Consider the following 23,998-nt stretch of genomic DNA (forward strand, 5'->3'; position numbering starts at 1 on the left):
CAGGTTACCTTCAATTTTCAAATTCAGATATATTTTTTTACTTTGAAAAAATGCCAAATACCTTGTTTTACAGTATTTGAGCAGGAGTTACAGGTACTTATTCTAGTGTTATACAGTTCAGACGATGAAGGAATAACAGATTTATTGTGATATTTTCTAGGTGTATTGACAGAGCATCCAGCTAGAAAGTTTGTGATAGATTTCATCAGAACTATTATAATAGATAGTTTCTCTCAGTCCTCCCCTAAACCTGTTCTGGATGTGGTATTAGATGTAAGTTTTCATCTAGTATGTTCAACGTGTTAGTAACAATGTGATATCCTTTGTAGTTATCATAATACAATGTATTTAAGTATCAATCTTTCTTCAAATCAGACAGACGGTGATAAGTAACTTTTGATAATATTACTCTATTGATAGTCTTACTACTTAAACAATCAATGATGTAACATGTCCTAGTTTAGCAATGCCTGTGTGACTATCAGGTTCTCTCAAGCATTACCGATTTATATAATTACAATCTCTGGCTCCAGTGCCACAAAATTTGAAAAATTTCTGGTCTGAGAAAATACTTAACTGTTTGTGACATCAGTTCAAAGACTTTGATTGGTGTTACCATGGGGTTTGAAGGTATTCTCAGAATTAAGTATTTTTTCACTTTTGTGGTGCCAGGGCTTGGAGTCACAAACAATTTTATCACAATTAGCATGGTCAGAAAAAGCAGTATCTAATGAGTGTATATAAAAGTAAATTAAGAGTAGTCACTTATATGATTTATGAAATCTTCATTACTTGTCCCCATAATACTGTGATGTTATCTGTATTTGAATTGATGCCAAAATACTGAAGAATTCACTTAACAATTTCTATCGGGTAATTGTAAACAAAATTATATGTATAACCATTGAGATTTTAATATTATTGTGGTTCTTACTAGGCATCCCCAGACAATGCCAGTAGACAACAGAGACACGAGTTTCAGACTGAGATTATGAAAACCATTATGGACCATTTAGTAGCAGCTGATGTATTATTAGGAGAACAAGCAGCATTACCCATAGCCACTGGAAGCAGTTATAACAACATGGCTAATAATGTATTCTACTTTGCTAGTAGAGTGGTGGACAAATTGTGGCAAAGTAAATACTGTTTGCTAATACAGTTCAATTTCCTTTGTTAAAATATACTATAAAATGACCAGATATATCCTGTTGTGTCCAAATTCTTCTAAACATTGTGGAATTTTTATTGGATTTTTTTTTACTGAAAAATGAATAAAATTAAAAAAAAAAAAATTATATTATAGACATTTTTATACCTCCACTCAATGAATAGGTGGTATATTAGACTTGTCCATCTGAATATTGTTACAATTATCTTGGTTCAACCAGAATGGATTGATATTAAATTTGTTGTATGGTTTTATATAGATACGGCAAATGTTTGTAAGTGGTTTTAGTGCTGTCTGATGTCAACTTCCTGTTTTATGGGCCTTTGCCATTTTTAATTATGTGGAATAATAGAGAAGATTTTCTTTACAAAAATCTCGGCTCCAAATAGATTGGTTTTAAATTTAGTTTGTGGCTTTATTAAGATTTGGGCATACATTGTAAGCTATTTTGGATGCTATCCAATACCATTTCCTGTACAAGTGAGTGCTGTCATGGAACTTCATGTTTCATTTGGAAAATTTGGTATAGATTTATGTTTTTTTCTTGTAGATGTATTTTTGAAGGAATCTAAAGAGGTGTTTGACTTCATCAGCAAGTTAATAGCACAAGCAAAGCAAAAAGGTAGGCTGAATCGTATTTCAGTGATTACAAGCATAAATTTTAATGAAAGAAATTGGATTTGACAATTAAGGCAAAATCAGCTTTTTAAAATAACCTGAATCAATATTGTACTATTAATGCTACCTCCAAAATACTTCATATATTCTTTTTTGTTTTAGCTTCTGGTGTGTCTCTGGATCTGATATACAAATCACTGAATAGAACTATCTTGTACCAGCTGTCTCGTCCATTGTCCAATGCAGCATCATCTACAGGTGTCTTGAATGCTTTACACAAATTGACCAGCAACAGAATTCTAGTCTTTGGACCCAACACTTATGATACAGAGTTTCTTACTTGTCTGTGTTACTGTCTTCTACAGCTGACTGAGGATCCTGAAATAGGGTAAGATTGATGCTTATTTCCTTTTGTTTTCAGTGGGTTAAATTCATAAATGTTCACTAAAAACTTCACCTTAGGATGCCTTTAGGTTTTAATTGTCAGTATCTAAGCTTTGGAAAAGGTAAAAAAATAATTATTTATTTAGTCATTTAAGAATAAATGAGGAAATATCTGATGATTAATATAAGAATATGTTGTCCTTATTCAATATTAGTCTTTTGGTCATACAGTAAAAAGGGTTATTGTTGTCGAATCATCCTGTCGTATAAGTTTCTACAAAAGTTCGAGGGTATAAAGGAATCACCCAGTCTGTCAGTCTGTCTGTCTGTCTACAATTCTTGTAAACACTCCAGGGATTTTATAAAATATCATAGGAAACTTGGGCATCATATGTAGATGTGCATGGAGGATTATAGTTACTGTCTGAGCACTCGAAAGGGAGATAATCTAACTTGTGTTACATAGTTACCATGGGGGGACTCTTAAAAGGGAGAAATCCAACTTAAGGGTTTTACTTGTTAATTCCTTGTAAGTACAACTTCTCATAAACCCCTTAAGAGATTGTAAAGAAATTTTATAGGAATATAATTAGTGCTCAAGCACTCTAAAAGGAGATTATCCAATTTAAGGAATTTTCATGTTAATACCTCATAAGCACAACTCCTTCTATACCACTAAAGGAAATTTTATTTTATTCCAAGGGAGATAATTGAACTGACAGGTTTTATATTTAACTTGATTTGAAGCAGGGGTATTCTCTTTGTGAGCTTGCTCACAGTATATCTAGTTGTTTGTTAGCCTTAACTGAAGCTTGGTCAGTATTATAACACTTTTTTCTCTTTGGTTTTTTCTTTTTTTTAGTAATTAGCATGATAAATATTAATGTGAAAGTACTTTGAATCATGGATACCAATTTTCGTGGATTAGGGAAGACACTCAAGTTCATGGATTCTTGAATTCATGGTTTTGAGGTTTTCTATGTACAGATCAATAGGTGTCTCCATTTCGTTGGGGACCAAATTTCGTGGTTGGCCTACCCACGAAAACCAGGAAAATTGGTACCCCCACAAACAATAGTACTTTCCCAGTAGTATCTATGAAAATTAGAAATTGCTTTTAGTAGTTAAGGTTTAATGTCCATCAGTTTTATTTGTGAATTATAACATTCCACAAACATATGACTTACAGAATATTGGATGTTTATTTGTTGTTACCATTTGATAAAAGTATACAGGGTTCGCACAGGTGCTTAAAATCCTTGAAAGTACTCGAAAACGAAAAGTCGAAAATTAAGGACTTGAAAGTAGTTTAATTTCTAAAGAGGTCCTTAAAAGTCCTTGAGAATCTGATATCCTTTCAATGTGAAAGTGTTGTTTAATTGCAGAAAAGAACATTTTCTGACCATAGGATTATAATATTGACATTTCGCGAATTTTCCCTATAGACTCTTTAGTGGTAAGTTGGTAAGTATGCTTAATGTACACTTCCGCGAGATAAGGCTTGGGAAGAACAAAAAGGTAGGACTTGGGAAGAACAAAGGAATTTTCCTCGCAGAAGTGTATATTGAGCATGCTCATTGACTAACCTACTGTTAGCACAAAAGGGTCTATTCTAAAAAATAGTACCATTTCCGTGAAAATGATGCGTAGTAATTTGGTTCTTTTTTTTTTGGTTATGCGGTCATCCTTGAGAAATAATTTGCAGTTTGAATGAGAATTTTGTAAATGAAAGCAATCTAATAGTGTGTTTTATTTTTAAGAGAACGATGTCACTTTGATTGATCGTACATTTTATAAATAAAATGAATTGACGATGTTGATTATTTGTTTTCACCGGTCCGAGAAAACAGTAGTTCAAATATTGGGTAGAGAATATTTTCTCTCTTTATTATGACCCATGAGGGAATAAAAAAGAAAGGATAGGGTGTGAATGTACATTTAACAAAAAATGGAACAATAACAAGAATTTATGTGATTAAATGATACATGGACCCTTTATTTGAATAGTAAATATTACCTTAGAATATAAATGCTTTGAAAGCTGAGTTCTATACCTTTCAAATGTCTAATGTGTAAGAAATCATGCAAAAATTACACTTAGAAGTCTTGATGATTTGATAATTAGGGTCCTTGAAAATCTTAAAGGTTGTCCTTAAAAGTCCTTAGAAAGTCCCTGAATTTTGTGGTAAAAATGTGTATGAACCCTGTGTAAAGTGGTATATATTTTTTTTAAGTTTTCAGTTTAAATTATAATTGTCTGCAATTGTTACAGTAACTACTATATATATTTTTGTAGAGTAGAGTAAGTAAAAGGTTGATATGCTGCTTTAGGTTAACTCTTGCTAGACATGTAGATTGCCTTCACTGCTTTGCCAATTAAGATCTTCAACACCAATTTTCTATGTAGCTATTTCCTTGGGTTAAGGTTTATACTTCAACTTTACCCGATCAACTCTTTCATGTCTTTTGGTAAATGAAACTCCTATTTATATTGAAAATCTATATTTTCTTGAAAACTATCAATATACTTGTATAAGGTTTTATTGTCAGATAGATTTTAGCTTTCTTTGCATTTTTCAGGCTTTTGGGGTTATAGTTGGTTGTCAATGGTCAAAGATATCACCACAAATCAGTTTTACAATTTGTCTTTCTGATTTCAAGAAGACCTATATCTTACAGAAACACTGAGTTAGCTTAAATGTTTAGATTTTGAGTGCATCATTGTAGACATTATTGTCTTGGTTTATTCATGTTTCCATCAGCATTACTTCTGTAATTGTACCCCCACTTATATGAAGAAGCTGTAATCACCTTGCTCCTATGTTTGTTTATCTTCAAACAATTTTGGTCACTGTTTTCTCAGCTTCTTCTTAACAGAATGCTGTTGATATTGTTATAATTTTTTTTTTAAATGTCAACTTAATTTTTAGTTGTGTCAGCAGAACAGACTATCAAGTTTGAAAACAAGATAATATTTGGACACTATGGTGGTATCCTAAGTAGGACACCGTGTGCAACCTCTTTTTTGGTGTTTTGTTTTTATTTAATTGGACTGGTTTTTGTGTAGAATAACATTCATTAATTTTTTTTTCATATAGTTTATCATTTATTTTATTAAGAAGTCATGAATATTGGTGTTGTTTAAAAGCATTTTTCTTCTTGGAGAGCCAGTAGTTCTGAATGCTTGGCTAGATAATTTGCTTAAAAATTTACTTTTAGTTTACAGCTCCGGAAAAAGTAAACTACTTTATAGTACCTGATTCCACACAAGACCAAACTGATTGAAATTTGAAATTTTTGTTTGTATAATTCTAGCTCTTCCAACCTGTTAGAAGGACATGCAATGACAACAACTTGGCATGTCAATTTATCAGCTGAAGGATTCAGAGAGTCATCAGTTGGATCTTCAGGAGCTCCTGAGGGGCACCTGCTTGTCAGTAAAGCCTCTAAACGAGTGTGGGAGGAACTATATGCACTAAAAAAACCTGTAAGTCTTTATACCTTCTGCAAACAAAGTACGGGATAAGAAAGAATCACTTTGTCTGTCCACACATCTAATAAGCCAACTTAATCTGAACTGTAGGGTGGGTTTTATTGTATTTTGTAGGAATGTTATCTGTGCATAAAGCAAGATAAATTATTTTTTATTACATCTAAGTAGAACTCTCCTAAACCACTCAATTGATTTTGATGAAATTTTACAGGAAAGTTAGGTATTTTATGCATAATGGAAAATAATATTTGATTACTATACGGGATATAAAATAAACATAATTTTCACGGTGTACTATTTTGTGTTATTTTCACGGTGGACAGAAACCAAAAAATCTGTACCCGGGAAATTAATTGTACTACTATATAACGCTATTCATGGTTTAAAATCACAAAAATATGATACCTGTGAATATGTTCACTTGACAGATTCAGCGAAAATTAGCATCCGCAAAAATTAATATGTTTACAGTTATACTTGTATAAGATTTTATATTTCCAATCTCCAAAGGTGAACTGTTGTAAAAGTGCTGAATGGATAATAACTATTTTTCCCTCAAGTAAAAGACTTTCAAATTTAAGTGGTTATGATATACAGACATTTTTTTTTTTCTGCATAAAAATGTGAAATGTTCTTATATGTATTTTCAGGCCCTTGAGGAGGTATTCAAGACTCAGTTAAATAACCTTGATTCCTCCAGTACAGATTTTACATCTCCAGACCTGAATTCTGTAAGGTAGGCTATTTTTACTGAAAAAAAAAGTATAATTATTTACCCCGAAGTTTTATTTGCTTTCCGAAACAATTTTAACTTTAATATATATTTTATTAACCCTATTAAACTATATATACATGTACACTGGAAACATTGCAACATATGTTTTTCATATTTTTAGGACCACCATGAAAAATATGTTTCAGACTTACGTACTCAGTTATGAAAATCAAGTCATTAACTTTATATGTTTTCAATAGGCTTTTCAGAATTATATGTTTTCATGTATTATGATATATTATCATATTGGTCCTAATCAAATGTTCTAAGACAAATGAAAACATATGTTGAAATCTTGCTTTTGTAACCAACATTCAATTGTTATTTTAGGGGGTTGATACAAGAATCTGCCTCTAAAGTTTGGTCACAATATTTAGAGAATGAAAGAAAATGTAATTTCCCCTCTTATACAGAGAGGATCCCAGCTCAGATACAGTCTGTAAGTAGACTAATATGAAATAGTTGTACCCCACACTCAACAGAATGGCTGTTCGTCTGTCCATCTGTCAGGATTTTGTGGCAATTATCTCAGCTCAAAATTTATGGATTGAATTCAGATTTGGGGTGTGGCTTCATAAACATAGGGTATACATTGTAAGCATTTTTGGGTGCTGTCAGACCTGTTTCATGGGTCCTTGCCATTTTTCTCATTATGAAATGACAGAGAAAATTTTTGTCACAAAAATCTCAGCTCCCAATGGATGGATTGATTTCAAATTTGGTGTGTGGCTTCATATACAGTGGGTTTATGCTGTATTAAGTGATTTTGGTTGCTCTCTGATTTTAATTTCCTGTATGAGGGGGTGTGCCTAGCACAACTATGTGTGTTTCTGTCCAAATCTTTATGATAAAACACTCAAGGTTAAAGGAAGCATGAAGTGTACATACTGTATTTGAAGAAGGAAAAAGATTTGTACTTAACATCATAGTTAATAATACAATGTATATATATTTCCTGACAAAGATTGGAATTGTAATTTGTGGTAAACACTTAGTACCCTTTTCTTAATTGTTTATATCATGTTCAATGCTTTAAAAACAAGTATAATATATATAGTTTGAAATGTGTATTTGGACCATACACTTCCAGAAAGAACACTTACAAAAGAATGTAATCCAGGGACAAAGACCAGACATGAAAAACAGACTTATGCAAAAAAGAACATAAAATAACCAAAATAATATATGCAAAGTAACAAAAGTAAATGAGCAACACAGACTCCACTAAAAATTGGGAGTAAGGACCAGGTGTGTCAGTAAGGTAAGAGTCCTGCTTTTCTAGAAACACCCGCCGACTTGCTCATAAAAAGACAAGTCCTGTATAGAGAGGAAAGGAACAGTATGACATGTTGAACAAATCAGTTCTTATGGATACACCCTAACAATCCACAAGTTCATGATGACATCCATCAAAATTCTGTAGTGATGACTTCAATTGTGTAGACTTTAACAGGACTAAAAACATAGTGCAGCATATTTCAGACTTTTTCCCCCAAGCAGTCATTTGCTTAAAAATATTGGTATTTGCTTTAAAGCAACTTAATATTAGTCCCCTACCTTGGACTTTCCTGAAATGGACCTTTAGGTTTGCATTCTGTCTGTCAGTCAAGCAAATCAGAAATCTACACTTTTTTCCGACACACTCAGTAAATCTTTGCTTTTTACCCAATGACCTTAAGCAGTGTTATAGGATTTTTCAGAAATTAAGGTTTCCTCAGGAAAAATCCATATAAAATCAACTTTCCCACAGTCAATGACTGCTTTCCTAACAAAACAAATCCTTACAGCATATGAAGTTTTCAACTTGCCACGGGAAAGTGTAACTAAGTACCTAACTTTCCCTGACCCAAATTTCACTTGCCCCAGGTATTGGGAAATAGGAATCCTAGAACACTGTTAAGGACGCTCTTCTATGGAAGCACAAGTCACCTGATCACAGTTCTTTTTCCCAATTGGCCAAATACTGATAACTTAAAGGCGTTTTAGAAATCTGTATCGAAAATTCGGAACTGCGTTCGAAAAAAACTTGATCAGAACCTTAAAAATTGTGTGCCATGTTTTATTTTCTTGAAAGAAATGTAGAAACTTAGAAGTAAAAAAGAACAAAATTTTACTGCATCGGCTATCTATTTTTTTTTAAGATAGTAATTGTTTTGTCATGCTTGCATATAAACATTTGATATATTGTACATTGCTTTACCATGGCAAGTTACAGATCAAGTTTAATATTTGTTTTGGTCCATTGATTTTTTGCTGAGTTATGGCCCTTGGAAATTAATGCAATAAATTAAGATTCCACACTTTTTTTGTCATGCTTGCAGATATCCAATTGATATTTGGTACATTGTTTACCTTGACAAGTTTTTCATACTCTTCTCATTAACAAATTATACATGAAATTTGCATTCTGTTTTCTGAAACAGAAACTTCTTCTGCTTCATTTTACAGATTTTGTAAAAATATATGTATATGATTTAGATACTCCAAAAGTTTAATCCTTCACCCAGACCATAGGCATAATGATGGATTACTTGTGTATAGGATAGACCATGTCCCAATGTAATTTTCTTCCACTTTTAAACAGAATTCTGATTTTTCAAATCCAGATTTAACTGCTCTCTTTTTTTACTGTGTTTACTTCAAATTTCACAAATTTTCTCTGTTTTATTTGCTTCAAAAAATCATGCTTGCATATGCGTACAGTTTAAACACCCATTACGGTCGTTTTCAGAAAATATCCAAGGTTGGTACTGCTATGCTTAAGTTCTCAGTGAGGAAAAATAAAAAAGACCTTCCACTGAAGACATCACCATCCTCCACAGTACACATGACTGTAAGTATATGTTAATGATGTTGAAGGCATATAAAACACTCCTACTTACGTCTTTCTAAATGCTATTTAGTGTACTTGGTAATTAGATCCTGAACATCATATGATTGTTGCATGCTCCTGTCATTTTAAGTAGATACTCAAAATCATAAGACTGTCACACAGTTCTGTTATTTCTAGATAACAAAACTTATGAAAACATATCTTTCTCTGTAACTGTTTTATTTATGATGGGATGCAGATTTTGGCCTTGTGTATTCATCGATTGAAAAATAAATTATGTAATTGAGATTTTAATCAGGAAAATACATGAAGTATGAAAATTTTAAAGTTTATTAAGTTAATTGGTTCTCCACATTGCTTTACATAGCAAGAACTGATCCTTAAGAACAATGTTAGAACTGTCAAATTTGTGATGCAAATTTTTGGTTGGAGTCCTGCAGAGGGAACAACCAAAAATCGCAAATTTGACAGTTCCAACATCGTTGGGAATTTTTCCGACCCTTCTATAAGTTTACATTATGTCCAATACCCAGTGGATTTCTACTGATGAGAGTCCTTAATATTAGCACAAGTAAGTCTTTACACCTAATTTACTTTCAGGATTATATTTCATGGACCCTGACACACATGGCTGTTGTCAGAGATTTAGTACAACTTCAGTATCAACAGTATCTACAGGTTTGTATTTCATAAAGGGCTGTCTGCTGTAATTTGTAACTTTCAAGTGCATCTTTATGGAATGCAAAACTATTTTGCTATTAAAGGCTCTGGAGAAAATATGGCCATGATTTAAAATTGTTTAATTTTTATAGCAATTTACTATTAAAATAGTGTTTAATAACTGTTTGAAGACAATCCTTACTGTAGTTACTCTGCTGAAGTAAAAATGATCATGGTGAAAGAGCATATACAATATTTTTCCATTCAGTATTTCTTGTTTGTAGAAGATGTCATATACATGTACATGTATGTAAGTTCTTCTACAAACAAGAAAGTAAGTTTAATCAAATTTGTGCATCATAAAGAATGTGTCCATTTAAGAGTCAGGCAGTGCATGTTTTATGCCAAATTATGTTTCCAAATGATGTTTGTTCATTAGAGACCACACACTCATGCTAATGATGGTTTGCAATTAACTGAAATGATTAGAATTAAATAAAATACATAAATAACTAAGATAGCACTAAAGGGAAATAACTGTTTGATTTTTTATGTTTAAATGTGATTTGTTAAGAATTTATTCTAAGGCATCAACTTTTGATACAGAAAAATCCCTGTTTTCTTTGACATCATAATGAGTAAAGCAGTATGAATTTATTGGAACAAAAAATAGTGGGATAAAATAAACAATGTGCTCCAGCTGTTTTCTACATATACAATCTAAAAAAAAAAAACATCCTGAGGTAGTTTTTAAAGAATTTTAGTCTAAAAACATCTGTTGTCATAAAAACTTCTAACACTGTTTTAAAGGGGAATGACCATATGAAGAGATACCTGGTAGAAGAATGGGAACAGACAGAAAAAGAATTGCTGAGAGAAAAGGGATTATGGGGTCCATATATAGGGTCCAGATTAGATAAGTGGATGTTAGACATGACAGAAGGACCATGTAGAATGAGGAAGAAGATGGTGTTTAATGACATGTTCTATACACACTATCCCTACAGACCAGACATGGAGGACAGTGTATGTATATCAGATCACTAGGTTTCCACATTCCCCAGGGAAAGTACAAAATTGATATGGGAAAGTTGATTATATGCCACTGTTCCTTTGACAAATAGAAAACTTGCATTTCTGAACAGATTTGTTAACTTCTGAAAGCAGACTTTAAAGACTTTGGAAACCTGAAAAATAAAAAATTCTTTAACACTGCAGATACTTTAATTCATACCAAGTTCAGGGGCGGATCCAGGATTTGACTTTAAGGGAGGGGGGCGTTAATTTAATTAAATGCTGTGCAAAGCAAGGCAAAAAATATTATGGGGTGAAACTTGTGGTAAAAATTTTTTTCTTCCGGATTTAGGGGGGCATATGCCCGGTATGCCAATCCTTGGATCTGCGCCTGAAGTTGAGAATGTTCTTTTCAAAATACACAAATCTATATGGGATTATCAGATTAAGATTTTTATGGGCCCATTCTCTGTCCAAACAAATTATAATAATATTTCAAGAATCAGTGAGTATTTTTATATTAGAAGTATTTTTCACAATAGAATTGCTTTGATATAGGAAAAATATGTACTAATCCAAATATCCAGAAAAGTGACAATTTGATACTGCAGTTATTTCTAATGTTTCATGGATTCGTTTTTAATTTGATAAGAATATATTTTTTACTGCTATAGTACTTGAAAGATTTAAATATGGTTCAGTTGAATGAGTAAAAATTCCTTTCAGAATTAATTTTGAAAACAAAAGATCCACTCACATAACCTCATTGAATTATTCAGAGTTATTTGCTTCAGTATGATTTAAAATATATAGAGGTGTTGTTTTTATAAATGACAATGATGTTGATAAAAAAGTCACACTTGGCAGTGCATTTTATTCTAGGTTTTGAAACTGGCTACTGAGAAAAAGGTCTGTTTAACATGTACTGTGGTTTCATTTATTTTTTTGTGGATGTCAATTTTTGTAGTCAGAGGAAAAAAGACATTTTGTTTATACTTTAATTTGTGATACATGTGTTAGTAAAATAAAACAAAAATCAACAAACTTCTCTGCATTTCTGGTTAAATTATCCTTAAAAAATGTATTTCTTTATGATATAAAAACAAACATTTTTGAGCATTTGGCTTTTTGTTTTGGACACAAGTTGAATACACTAACATTTGAAAGGTATTCTTTTTTACTTAAATACAAAAATACCAATCATATAATTACCATATCCTTCCATGTATAGCGTACATTTATGTATTCTGCACATCCCCTTCTTAGCAAGAAAACATACACTGGGAAATGAGGTAACATCACCATCAGATGACCGCATCGAGATGAAAGGATTCGTGTAAATTCCCTGAAATGCATATCCTTTCATCATTAAACTTTTAAATAGAAGTAATTTTTTATGTTTCCCTGAGTTTTCAAGCTATTTATTGCTTAAAATACAGCAATGTATTGGATCTATTCAACAAGTCAGCTAAAATGTTTACATTTCCTGCTCGTATACAAATCAGGTATTTCACCAGAACAATGGAGTCATGTACGACCGTTCATGAAAAAGATGTTTTAATTTGCCAAGCCTGTGTATTGATATTTGAAATATGGAAACATTTCATCAATTGGATTAAAGGATTAGTGACAGTTGTTTTCACCTAATTGATGGATTAAACTAGTAAACAGCAGTTAAGCTTTATTTGTTTATTTCACATAAAATTGTTCTCAAAAATAGAAAATGACTCGATGTTGTCTTTTGTTGACAACTTCAGTTCTGATTCCCGAAAATTATGTCTTCAGAAAAAAGTCTAGAAACTCATTGTTTTGGTGTATACCACGCATCCCCCTCCTGGAACAAAGAAAAAGTGGGAAAAAAAGGATGTGGTATACATGGAAGAATACGGTAAAACTAATTTCAATGTGCTGTACATGTGTTTCAAAGAAAAACCTCTCATCAGCAGCATTAGCACCCAATAGTTAAGGAAGTTCAAGATACAAAAATAAATTATATACCATTGCCACTTTTACAACAAAAGATGAGAAAAGCCTACAAATTAAAATATCACTTTTGGTATCCCTAAAGTTATATGTGGCTAATAAACAATTGATATTCTATTTAATTTAAATCATTTAGGCTGCCATGATGTCAACTACTTTATATGGCATCTTCTTCTTTGTCACTTGCACTATACTGAGAAAGCTTTCAATCACTGAAATTATTGTTCATTGGAATCTTGATTTCGTGGTTCGGTTCAACGCTACCCATGAAAACCACAAAAATTGGCATCAAATAATAAATATGAAACCACAGTATTGCATTTACAATCAGCAATTACAGTTCTTCTTCATAACTTTCAATGTAGTTTACTTTTAATTACTTCAATTTTTAGTTTTGATGTGTTAATTAACATTTTGGGATAATTTTGTATGTGGAAATAATGATGTTGACGTTTTTTGGTGAAAGTCACCATTTTCCTTTTTTTTTTAAAGATGATATTTGGTTTACTATTTTTCTTTGAACAAGCCCTGTAGTATGATAAATAAATTATATTAAACTGTTAATTGAAAATATATCTTGAAAATGGAAATTTTAAAATAACAATTACATTTCACTTGCTTATTTCACTTCCTTGTGAATGTCTGTCTATGTAATCTTCAGCTCCTTTTTCAGATAAGCACTTTCCTAAATTTTTTATGTATATTCAGCTTCCTTGTGACAGCGTCCTTTGTACACTTATAGTATTTCATTGGGGAATTGGGAATTTTGGCAGAATTTTTTTTTTCTGGGAAAATTTTATTGTGAACTTTTTAAATTCAAGATATCTATTACCTATTTACCCTAATACATGAAAATAGACTTTAGTAACACGTAGTATTATTAAATTCTTAGTTTCATGTATTAGGGTAACTAGGTAATAGAAATCTTGAATTTAAGAAGTTTACAAATAAATTTTGTTTTGAATTTCCAGCTATTCATGATTTAATTACATTTTCAGCCATTGAAGTACAAAGTTGCCATGTGCTATGACAGTCGAGAATACTGTCGGCGGTACATGCCTAAGACATTGATTGGTCTAGGCAATGAGATCTTGCCTATACAGATTGGGACTAATGTAGGCAACAACAGTGATAATGACAGCACTGATGAAAGGTCACCTGAAGGTCAGTACATATGGGAATTGTAACTTCAAGGTAGTTTTTAAATTCCTTTTAGTAGATATAAAAGTAAATATTAAAATAACTAGCTGCATTATTGCAATTTAAATGAGACTTTGCTATTTTGAGTAGCTAATACTGTTTATTGAAGTTTTTTTGTAAAAAGTCTTATTGATAGATATTTTATCTTTCAGATATTTTACCAAAACTTGTACCTCGAAAGTCAGATCAAAAGAATACAGATCTGGACGATGACAATGATGAATCTATACCTACTGATAATAATACTGATGCAGAGAAATCAGACACACCCATTGAAGGTCAAGGTGACACAACTGATGGTAGATCTGAAAACCAAACTGATGTCCAAACCAGCAACAAGTCTGATAATAATCAGGCTATATTTAGAATCCTTGGAGAAGGGGAAAAGGTGAGATATATATTATTTAGAATCTTTGGAGAAGGAAAAAAGGTGAGACGTGAGTAGCTAATTTAATGTCAAGTAAAAATATTGTCAATCAATTCTATACTGGAAGTAATTAAATCATGTTTCATATTTTATAAGATGTATATTTTTGATTTTTATTGTTTTTTAAGACATCTGATATCAGCAATAGTATAAATATGCAGATTCTGTATTATCTTTTAGATAACCAACATATTCCGATGTGCCAGAATTCAAGGTTTAGACACAGCAGAAGGGTTGTTACTGTTCGGGAAGGAATACTTTTATATTATTGATGGTCTGACAATGTTAAAGTCCAGAGAGATTCGAGACATTGATAGTCTTCCCTTAGAGTAAGTTAAGCCATTTCAAGAGAAATATCATTTTCAATTGATATCATTCTTGTGTTGTGTGTGAAGAGAATTGAGAATAGCATCATTACATGTCATGTTAAATTTTAGCATAGTGTCAAAGTGTACATTTAATATATATAGAACACGTCTCTGTGTAATATGCTGTAGGGTCAGAACACGTCTCTGTGTAATTTGCTGTAGGGTCATTAAATAATTACATTAATAATTGATCCTATTATTTACTATGCTATTCTCAACAGGGCACTAGTGGACAATAATGTCTGAATTAGCAGCCCAGTAGGTAATGTGGTGTTCATGAAAAATCTTACGATAATAAAGAAAATCATGTTGTTATAGTATATTTCCTATGGTGATTTCATTACTAGCATCCAAAATTATAATTATGGTATTTTGCAAAATGGACAACAGGACTTTTTTAAAGCTTTACAATAGGAATTTTTCATAATTTTTAATAACTAAATGATTCATTATTTTAATTTCAGTCTTCATGACCCTATAATTCCATCCAAGGGTTCCAGTTCACATAAAAGAACGTAAGTGCCTTACTGTGAAAGTACTTTCAATTGTTGATACCAATTTTCATGGATTAGGGAAGACACACAAGTTCGTGGATTCTTGAATTCATGGTTTTGACATTTTCAGTATACACATCAATGGGAATCTACTTTTCATTGGGAACCAAATTTTGTGGTTTTGCCTACCCACAAAAGCACGAAAATTGGTACCCCACGAATAATAGTACTTTCACACTGATTTAATGTTCTTCACAACATTTGTCTTCTGGTAAAAATAGCATAGTTCTCACACTGTGTTCTAGCTAAGTTTGGTTTCTACAAAGTATTATATTGACCTGAGGAGAACACTGGAATTAATATTATTGGAATCACATTGACAATTTATTGTGCATGATAACAGATCAATAATTCTGCATTTGAAAATGTAATATGGTACATTAAGAATATTCATTTTCAGATTTTTTTATATTCCTATTTCAACATGACACAAGGTTTAAGGAAACTTAGTTTGTGTTTAAATAGAATCAAACTGTCTGTTATCAATTAATCTCTCATCCTTATTATGTTTTTTCATTTAATAGCAATAGTAAATTTGCTTACGATGACATTAAAGAAGTCCACAAACGACGATACCTGTTACAACCCATAGCTGTAGAAGTGTTCTCATCAGATGGAAGGAACTATCTTCTGGCATTCCCCAGAAAACTCAGAAATAAAGTCTATGCAAAGTAATTTTACAATAATGATATGAATAACAATAATAAATGTATTATTAATCAGTTAGAGATTCATTTCATCAGTCTTTCAATGTGTGGGTGGTATATTTGAATCATCCTTCTGTCTTTCAGGCCCCGTGCAGGTCCGGGTGTTAAAAGAATAGGCCTGCAGCAGCGCTAAGCTTGTCGTATAAGGCGACTAAATAGTGCTCAGAAACCTAGCCGGGGGCTAGGCACTCTGCCCACAGAGCAACTGGGATGTGTGCCCTAGGTGGTGGAATGGGGTACCCCTGGCGTGTTACATGCTGGGGTTGTCAGGCTATAATACGGAAAACCTGACCGCAAAACATAGTGGTGCACTGTATTGGGAAAGATGCCACGTTCCTCGCACGTAAAAGAACTCTGCTGTGGTATTCGATAGGAGTAGGAACCTTTGCGCTCCGCCACAGGAGGCTAAATTGCCCTACCTTACCCATCCCCCCTTTTTCCCCCTATTATCCTTGTGACCCATCCTTTTTTTTCCCTTCATTTCATGTTCATTTTATCATTCATTTCATGTTCATTGTCTGAATATAGCTGAAATATTGCTGCTTGGACGTTAAACCCCAACAAACAAACAAACAAACAAACTGTCTTTCAGTATGTGGGTGGTATATTGGAATCACCCTGTCCTTCATTTAATAAGTTTGTGGTATATTGGTATCACATCACCTAGTTCATCTTTCAATGAGTGTGTGATATCTTGTAATCACCTCGTCTATCTTTCAATGAGTGGGTGGTATATTGTAATCTCTTCGTCCATCTTTCAATGAGTGGGTGGTATATTGTAATCACCTCATCCATCTTTCAATGAGTGGGTGGTATATTGGAATCACCTGGTCAGCCTTTTAATAAGTGGGTGGTATATTGGAATCACCTGGTCAGCTTTTTAATAAGTGGGTGGTATATTGGAATCGCTGCCTCCACTTTTCAAAAGTTGGTGGTATTTTGGAATCACCTCATCTGTCTATTATTTAATCCATCCAGATTTCTTCTCAATTATTTTAGCTCCCATTAGATGGATTGATTTCAAATTGTGTATTTGGCTTTATATAAATGGTGCATACATTGTAAACTGTTTGTTGATGTCTGATATCAAGATCATGTTAGAGTATACCTAGCACAACAATGTATGCGACTTCATCTTAAACTAGTTTAACTGGCCAGAATGCCTTTCAGCATAGATATTGACATATTCTTTAATATTCTTTCAGCAATTTTTTATTTAAGAATATTTCTGTACAGATAGTGATTTGTTTTAATTTATAGATTTATGTCAGTAGCCACAGAAATGACAGATAATGCTCAGCAGTCAGTATCAGGACAGAAGTCAGGAGCTAAAATTGAAGCCAGGTATTGAATATACAGTAAAATTGTTATTGTTTGTGGGATATCAATTTCAGTTGGTTTAGTGAGTTTGGTAAACCACAAAATTTGCTTCCCAACAAAGAAGATATCTTTCATTTGTTTGTATAATAGAGTTGTCAAATGCATGAATCAAGAATCTATGAACTAGTAATTGTGCAAAAATAGGTACCCACAAATAAAAGTACTTTCACAGTAGTGCATGGTTTATATGTATTTTATTGTCCGTATTATTAAGTGGTCATGTGACTTACTACACTGAAACCTGTCTTAACCTAACCCCTCTCAAACTTTGTGTTAAGACAGATGTTATGTTGACCAAGGTTCAAAATACATTCACACTGATATTACACTCCTTGAAACATTCACGTTTCCCATTTTAGCATTCGTGCATCGTTTTTCATGCGTTTACACATTCACGTTTCCCATTTTAGCATTCATGCATCGTTTATCATGCATTTACACATTGTTTTGCATTTGTTTAAATGCACATTAGAAGCGTTCATTTATACATATGATAGAAGTGTTCCTTCATTTTGTGTTGTTGAGCAATTAGTGCGTTTGGGTATCATGCACATGGGAAACCTAAGCGTCTCAAGGAGTGTGAGAGACTTTAAAAAGTATCTGATTTCGATTTATTCAGAGTTCAGTATAGACATGTTTTGCTGTATAATTAAAATATAACAACATTTATATGATTTATAATATAATTTATATTATATTCCGGATTTCTTATTAATGCAGCTGATAAGTATTATATCATCCATATTATTTATCCAACAAATGAATATATGTACTTTAGAAATATAACCATTTATTAAAAATGAAATGAATGATTATGTTTAATTTTATTGATTAGTTAATTAATGAAATCAAAAGTTGCATTGAATTTCCTACTTGCATATGTATCTCCAAATGTATTTTGGTTGTTGATTGTTTGTATTATAGTTCTGGTTTGATCAGTTCCCTGATTGGTGAGAAATCAGTAACACAGAGATGGGAGGTCAGTATTGTGTTGTCTTGGTCATTGTTTCCTCAACAATATTAGAACTTCAAGTTCAATTTTTTTTGTTGAAACATAAGATGAAAGCAGCAACTTTTTATATCAGAAAAAAAATCAACATATTGTTTTAGAAATGCTGTCCTTGAATTCACAAATCAATAGATTAGCAAAATAAGTTTGTTGTTGAATACCATTACACAGAGATTCTTATGTGCAATAAGAAGTCTAAACAAAATACTTCAATCACATTTGGTCAAATGACCAATCTCTTATATGATCTCTGCTTTACTAAAAAAACTTATTGAAAGTTGAACACATGTTCTGCTATGAAAATTTTTAGAGGACTTGTGGTCTTTTAGTTCCTACAAACTTCAATTAATTCCCTGTCTACCATTCTGATGAGTGCCTGGATTTGAGTTTTTGTACATTAATTGAGACAAAAATGTCAAAGATATGATTGATTCAATGATATATATATATATATATATATACATTTTCCACTGAAAAACTTATAAATGCATTTAAAATCAATCATTGCATGGAATTGCAGCTCTATGCAACTATTCAAAAGTTGATGGAAATTTGATACGTAAAAACCAAATGAAAATGTTCCTTAAGAGTCTACTGAAATTCTTGCTCACAACTCAAAAGTAACTACACAAAAATGATGTGTAAGATATTGAATTGTTTTGATTGGTTCATTCCTTCTAGTGCATGCTATATTAAAATTAGAATGTGGTCAAAGGGAGATAACACCTAATTTATGTTTTACAGAGAGGAGAAATAAATAATTTTCAGTATTTGATGCATCTAAATACATTAGCTGGAAGATCTTACAATGATCTGATGCAGTATCCTGTCTTCCCATGGGTTGTAGCTGATTATGATAGTGAAGTGAGTATACTAAGGCAGTGTTAAGTTACTGCATAGATAAATCATTTGTTAAAGTTGTACTTGATTTGATTTCTAATATCATTTCTTTACAACTCTGTCAAGATATTGAAGTTTAATGTACTATTGTGGCAACTTACTTAAAAATACATATTTTGTACATCTAATTTTCTAAAGGAAGTATAGATTTAGCAGTGAAATACTTTTATGAGAACTGTTTCTTCACATTATAATTGTTTTCTTGTAAAGGAGTTAGATCTGTATGCTGAGGCAACATTCAGAGACTTATCAAAGCCAATGGGAGCCCAAACTCCAGATAGATTAAAGCAGTTCAGAAAGAGATACAGTGATTGGGATGATCCACAAGGTAAAGGATAAGATCAGATAGGCTCTACTTCTAAATGACTTAATAATATGAAAATAGTTTCAGGTGTATGGACCTTCAAACGTGGAAAGAAAATTACTGAGGAAATGTCAATATATGTTAAAAGCAATCTATCTTGAGTATAAACAATACAAAGTATTTGTTACAAGCTTTTGCTGACTATGGAATGAAGGTAAAAAAAGAAAAAAACCTGAAATTTTTGTTGGTGCTTTTTTCACTTCAGTGAAGGTGTATTATTGAAAAACACTGTTTTTTTTTTCAGAAGATCATCACTGCTATTACTGTTGTTAAAATGATGACGTGTCCCAAACATCAATCAATTTTAACTGTCAGAAAAGTTTCATTATGATATGCCTATACTGGTAACAAAGGAGGTTGACCGCTAATATGAACAGTATGAGTTGGTCTCCTTATTACCGCTGCAACACTTCTTAAACAAATTATTTTTATTACAGGTGAAACACCACCATACCATTATGGAACGCATTACTCTTCAGCAATGATTGTTGCTTCTTATCTGGTCAGAATGGAACCATTCACTCAACACTTTCTAAAACTACAGGTTGGAGCAGAATCCTCAAATTAATGAAAACTGAATTAAGAAACTTCTGTTCAAATTGTTTTTAAAGATGTCAGATATTTTTCTATTACTACTATATTCCTTACAAAATAAAAAAAAAGATTTAGTGCCTGTATTTCCTAAGCCAATTAGAAATGTTCATTTTTCTAAATGAAGCAACATAGTATAGAAAGCAGTATTAATTTTTTATTGATTTAAAGGTTGTTCAAGTATTTCAATATAGACAGCAGTTTGGTATTCATCAGAATCTCATCAAAATTCCATTCTAAATTGTAATTATCAGTCTTCAAGTTAGAAATGAATAAGTAAATTCTACTTTATATTCCAGGGTGGTCATTTTGATCTTGCTGACAGAATGTTCCATAGCATTAGAGAAGGGTGGTTCTCAGCATCAAAGAACAACATGGCTGATGTAAAGGAACTGATTCCAGAGTTCTTCTACCTCCCAGAATTTCTAGTCAACTCCAACAACTTTGATTTAGGTAAGGATTTAGAAAACTAATTTAAAGAAAACTTCTATCAGAAAAATATTATATGTAGGTTTATATGTCCTACTTAGTAAGTATAGGGAACTTTGGTCATTCAAACATTCCTTCCTGGTTAAGGTTTGTTTAACCATTGTCCTCGAACCTCTCTGGTTAAGATTTGTTTAATCATTGTCCTCGCACCTCTCTGGTTAAGATTTGTTTAACCATTGTCCTCACATCAGTCTGGTTAAGGTTTGTTTAACCATTGTCCTCAAACCTCTGGTTAAGATTTGTTTAACCATTGTCCTCGCACCTCTCTGGTTAAGGTTTGTTTAACCATTGTTGTTGCACCTCTCTGGTTAAGATTTGTTTAACTATTGTCCTCACACCTTCATGGTTAAGGTTTTGTTTAACCATTGTCCTCGCACATCTCTGGTTAAGGTTTGTTAAACATTGTCCTCACACCTTTTTTGTTTTTCTCTGCTACTATGTGTCAAAGTCACTTGATATTTTAACTTATGTTTTATATAAATGTTTTGAGGCTTGAGCAACAACATCTTCCAGTTTGTATATTTTAATCATATACTTACATAAGGGTTTAGGGGTATCACTAGTTGGCATTGGCTTGTAGTTTTCTTCCTCTAGAAGATGGAGTAAAATGATACATACTGCTTATTTACACATAGAACAGGTAACAATTAATTTTTATATGATGTAATTGAGGTAGTTAAACTTATAGATTTTAAGGCTCTGTGAATTAGCATTATATAGTAGAGATTATTAGCAGTTGTTATTAATATTTGCTCAAGTTTTATTGTTTTAAGATTGATTTGTAGGTGCAAAACAAAGTGGAGTACAATTAGACAATGTGATATTACCTAAATGGGCAAGAGATGATCCTAGAGAGTACATTAGAGCGCATAGAGAGGTTTGTATACTATATTATTCCTGAAAATATAGGGAGATTCAATGACAGTCCAAGATTATTCAACATACAGATTATGGATAAGAAAGTTACAATCTTAAATATACTCTGTGTAGTGATTTGGATTACCATATATATTTGAGTATAAGTCGATCCACCTGTAAGTTGGACCCCCCCCCACCCCCTCCCCTCTTTTCAGTCCAAAATTTCAGGAACCTAGTCTTGACCCACTAATATGTCAGACTGATTTCTGACAGAGGACTTGCTAACATTCCTTATTTACAATAAGTATACCTGTTTTTTTGATAACTTCAGTTAATGTTGAAATAAACAATAACAAGCCAGAGTTGTTTTTTTAGTCGTAAGTAATTAAATTCTTGACAAGCCATGTGAATTGTTTTAAAACGGCCATTTTTCATTCATTCTAATTTTGGTACAACCAATAACCCAAATTAAAATCATAAATTTAGGGAACAACAACAAATAAAACAGAATTTTAATGATACTCTATCTACTCCTTTTTGAAGATATATCAAAGCATGAATATTGTCACATGATGTTATGAGGTTTTATCTTAAGAAAAAAAAATCATAAAAAATTGTCATAACCAACTGAAATATTGATTTCTTTTGTCACAAATTATGTACGTTACTGGGTCATATTTCTGTTACACATTTGTGTTTTTGGCTATATGAGTGTACGCAGGTAAAATTAATACACAAAATGGATGAATGGGAAATACAAATAAAATCATAAAAGGCCAGTACTGTGGCAAAATAAAGTCTAAACAGTAAATATTCTTTTACTGCATTACATTTTAGCTGTAAAAGGTAGAAGATGAAGTTGGTCTTCTTAAAACTGATGTTTACAATTTAACATTGGGATAAACAGCACCAGTCTGGCTGTTCAATGCTGGTGTCACACTAATGTCACTTATAAAGCTGAAAACTTAAGTTCATAAATCAGATCTCATTTATGAGTGGAACCCCTCCAAATAGTTAAAAATTTAGTCCCAAAAAAATCTGACTTACAGGCGAGTAAATAAGGTACCCTTTTTTCATGAATATTTTAAGACACAAATCCAGTATATCATAGTTTTGTCTTTTTCAGACATAAAAATATAATTGTATGTGCAATTTCATGTTTTAAATAAGATAATGATTTGCCCATGTGGTATTTTTTGCTTTGAGAGTATGACTGTGTGATTATATTCTATTTTATATTTTGAGTTTGTGACCTATGTTTCAGGCTCTGGAGTGTGATTATGTGAGTGCCCATCTCCATGAATGGATAGATTTGATATTTGGATACAAACAGCATGGCCAGACAGCTGTTGATTCTGTTAATGTGTTCCATCATTTATTCTATGAAGGCAATGTTGATATTTATAGTATTGATGATCCTCTGAAGAAAAATGCTACCATTGGTTTCATCAACAACTTTGGACAGATACCAAAACAGGTAGAATTCATTGCTCAAATGAAAATTTATTCCAATGCCAGAAAATTTAACATGGAAATTGATTAGTGACATACTGAGAAGGACAAGTTTCTTCATCTATTTGCATAAATTAAGTCAAGTGTCCAGGTACCACTACTCAACTGCATGAAATTACGACCAAATTAAATCATTCCTCACAGGAATGTTGTGTAAGCAGACTTCTTTCAACATTCATATTTTTCTTAATGAAACAAGATTGTTGACAGAGGCTATGATATCAACTGATCAACTATTTCAAACCTCTACTTTCCTTGTTAAGAAATAATCCAAATGTGTATATAAAATGGAATACTTTAAGAGTCAATGCAAGAATATTTCTACCAGAAGGAGCAAAAATGTTTTCTTCAGACTTGAATCTTTGATTAATTATCTTTCTATAATATTGGTTCCTTCTTTAGCTATTCAAGAAGCCCCACCCACAGAAGAGATTAGCCCTGAGACTTGGCGATGCCATACCTATGGGACCACTACCGCCTAATGCTAATGATAAATTATTTTTCCATAATGTAGACAATCTAAGACCTACAAAGCAAGCAATCAAAGGTGAGTAGTCTCAATAGATACAGGAATTTCACAGATTGTTAGGGGCATTTAATATTGTCATTTTCTTTTTCTTTTTTTCATGATGATTTTTTTTGCAGCACTGGAGAAAAAAAAACTTGTTTACTGATGCAACTCAATTTATCACATTTTTTCCTATATCA

The 23,998-nt window shown here is 32.1% G+C and overlaps 1 protein-coding gene across 10 annotated transcripts in view; it reads left to right on the forward strand.

Moving 5' to 3' along the window:
- LOC148619157 (WD repeat and FYVE domain-containing protein 3-like) overlaps positions 1-23,998 on the forward strand; it is a 77,028-nt gene that overhangs the window by 40,392 nt on the left and 12,638 nt on the right. For 6 of the 10 annotated variants that reach the window (XM_088578762.1, XM_088578761.1, XM_088578770.1 and 3 more), the window contains 25 exons: positions 161-273; positions 938-1,139; positions 1,722-1,793; positions 1,952-2,177; positions 5,489-5,660; positions 6,317-6,402; positions 6,772-6,880; positions 9,173-9,274; positions 9,875-9,952; positions 10,745-10,960; positions 11,831-11,857; positions 13,930-14,095; positions 14,284-14,519; positions 14,739-14,887; positions 15,391-15,441; positions 16,005-16,151; positions 17,448-17,531; positions 18,492-18,546; positions 19,321-19,440; positions 19,687-19,804; positions 20,278-20,384; positions 20,731-20,884; positions 21,706-21,797; positions 23,043-23,255; positions 23,693-23,837. In XM_088578762.1, the coding sequence (XP_088434888.1) occupies positions 161-273; positions 938-1,139; positions 1,722-1,793; positions 1,952-2,177; positions 5,489-5,660; positions 6,317-6,402; positions 6,772-6,880; positions 9,173-9,274; positions 9,875-9,952; positions 10,745-10,960; positions 11,831-11,857; positions 13,930-14,095; positions 14,284-14,519; positions 14,739-14,887; positions 15,391-15,441; positions 16,005-16,151; positions 17,448-17,531; positions 18,492-18,546; positions 19,321-19,440; positions 19,687-19,804; positions 20,278-20,384; positions 20,731-20,884; positions 21,706-21,797; positions 23,043-23,255; positions 23,693-23,837 (3,240 nt within the window). The remainder of the gene's footprint in view (positions 1-160; positions 274-937; positions 1,140-1,721; positions 1,794-1,951; positions 2,178-5,488; positions 5,661-6,316; positions 6,403-6,771; positions 6,881-9,172; positions 9,275-9,874; positions 9,953-10,744; positions 10,961-11,830; positions 11,858-13,929; positions 14,096-14,283; positions 14,520-14,738; positions 14,888-15,390; positions 15,442-16,004; positions 16,152-17,447; positions 17,532-18,491; positions 18,547-19,320; positions 19,441-19,686; positions 19,805-20,277; positions 20,385-20,730; positions 20,885-21,705; positions 21,798-23,042; positions 23,256-23,692; positions 23,838-23,998) is intronic. The other 4 variants (XM_088578765.1, XM_088578767.1, XM_088578768.1 and 1 more) reach the window with 1 other exon arrangement.

The sequence above is a fragment of the Perna viridis genome, chromosome 4, assembly GCF_037379345.1.
Source record: "Perna viridis isolate PV_CMFRI_1.1 ecotype Kerala chromosome 4, ASM3737934v1, whole genome shotgun sequence".
In the NCBI taxonomy this organism is placed as follows: Eukaryota; Metazoa; Mollusca; class Bivalvia; order Mytilida; family Mytilidae; genus Perna; species Perna viridis.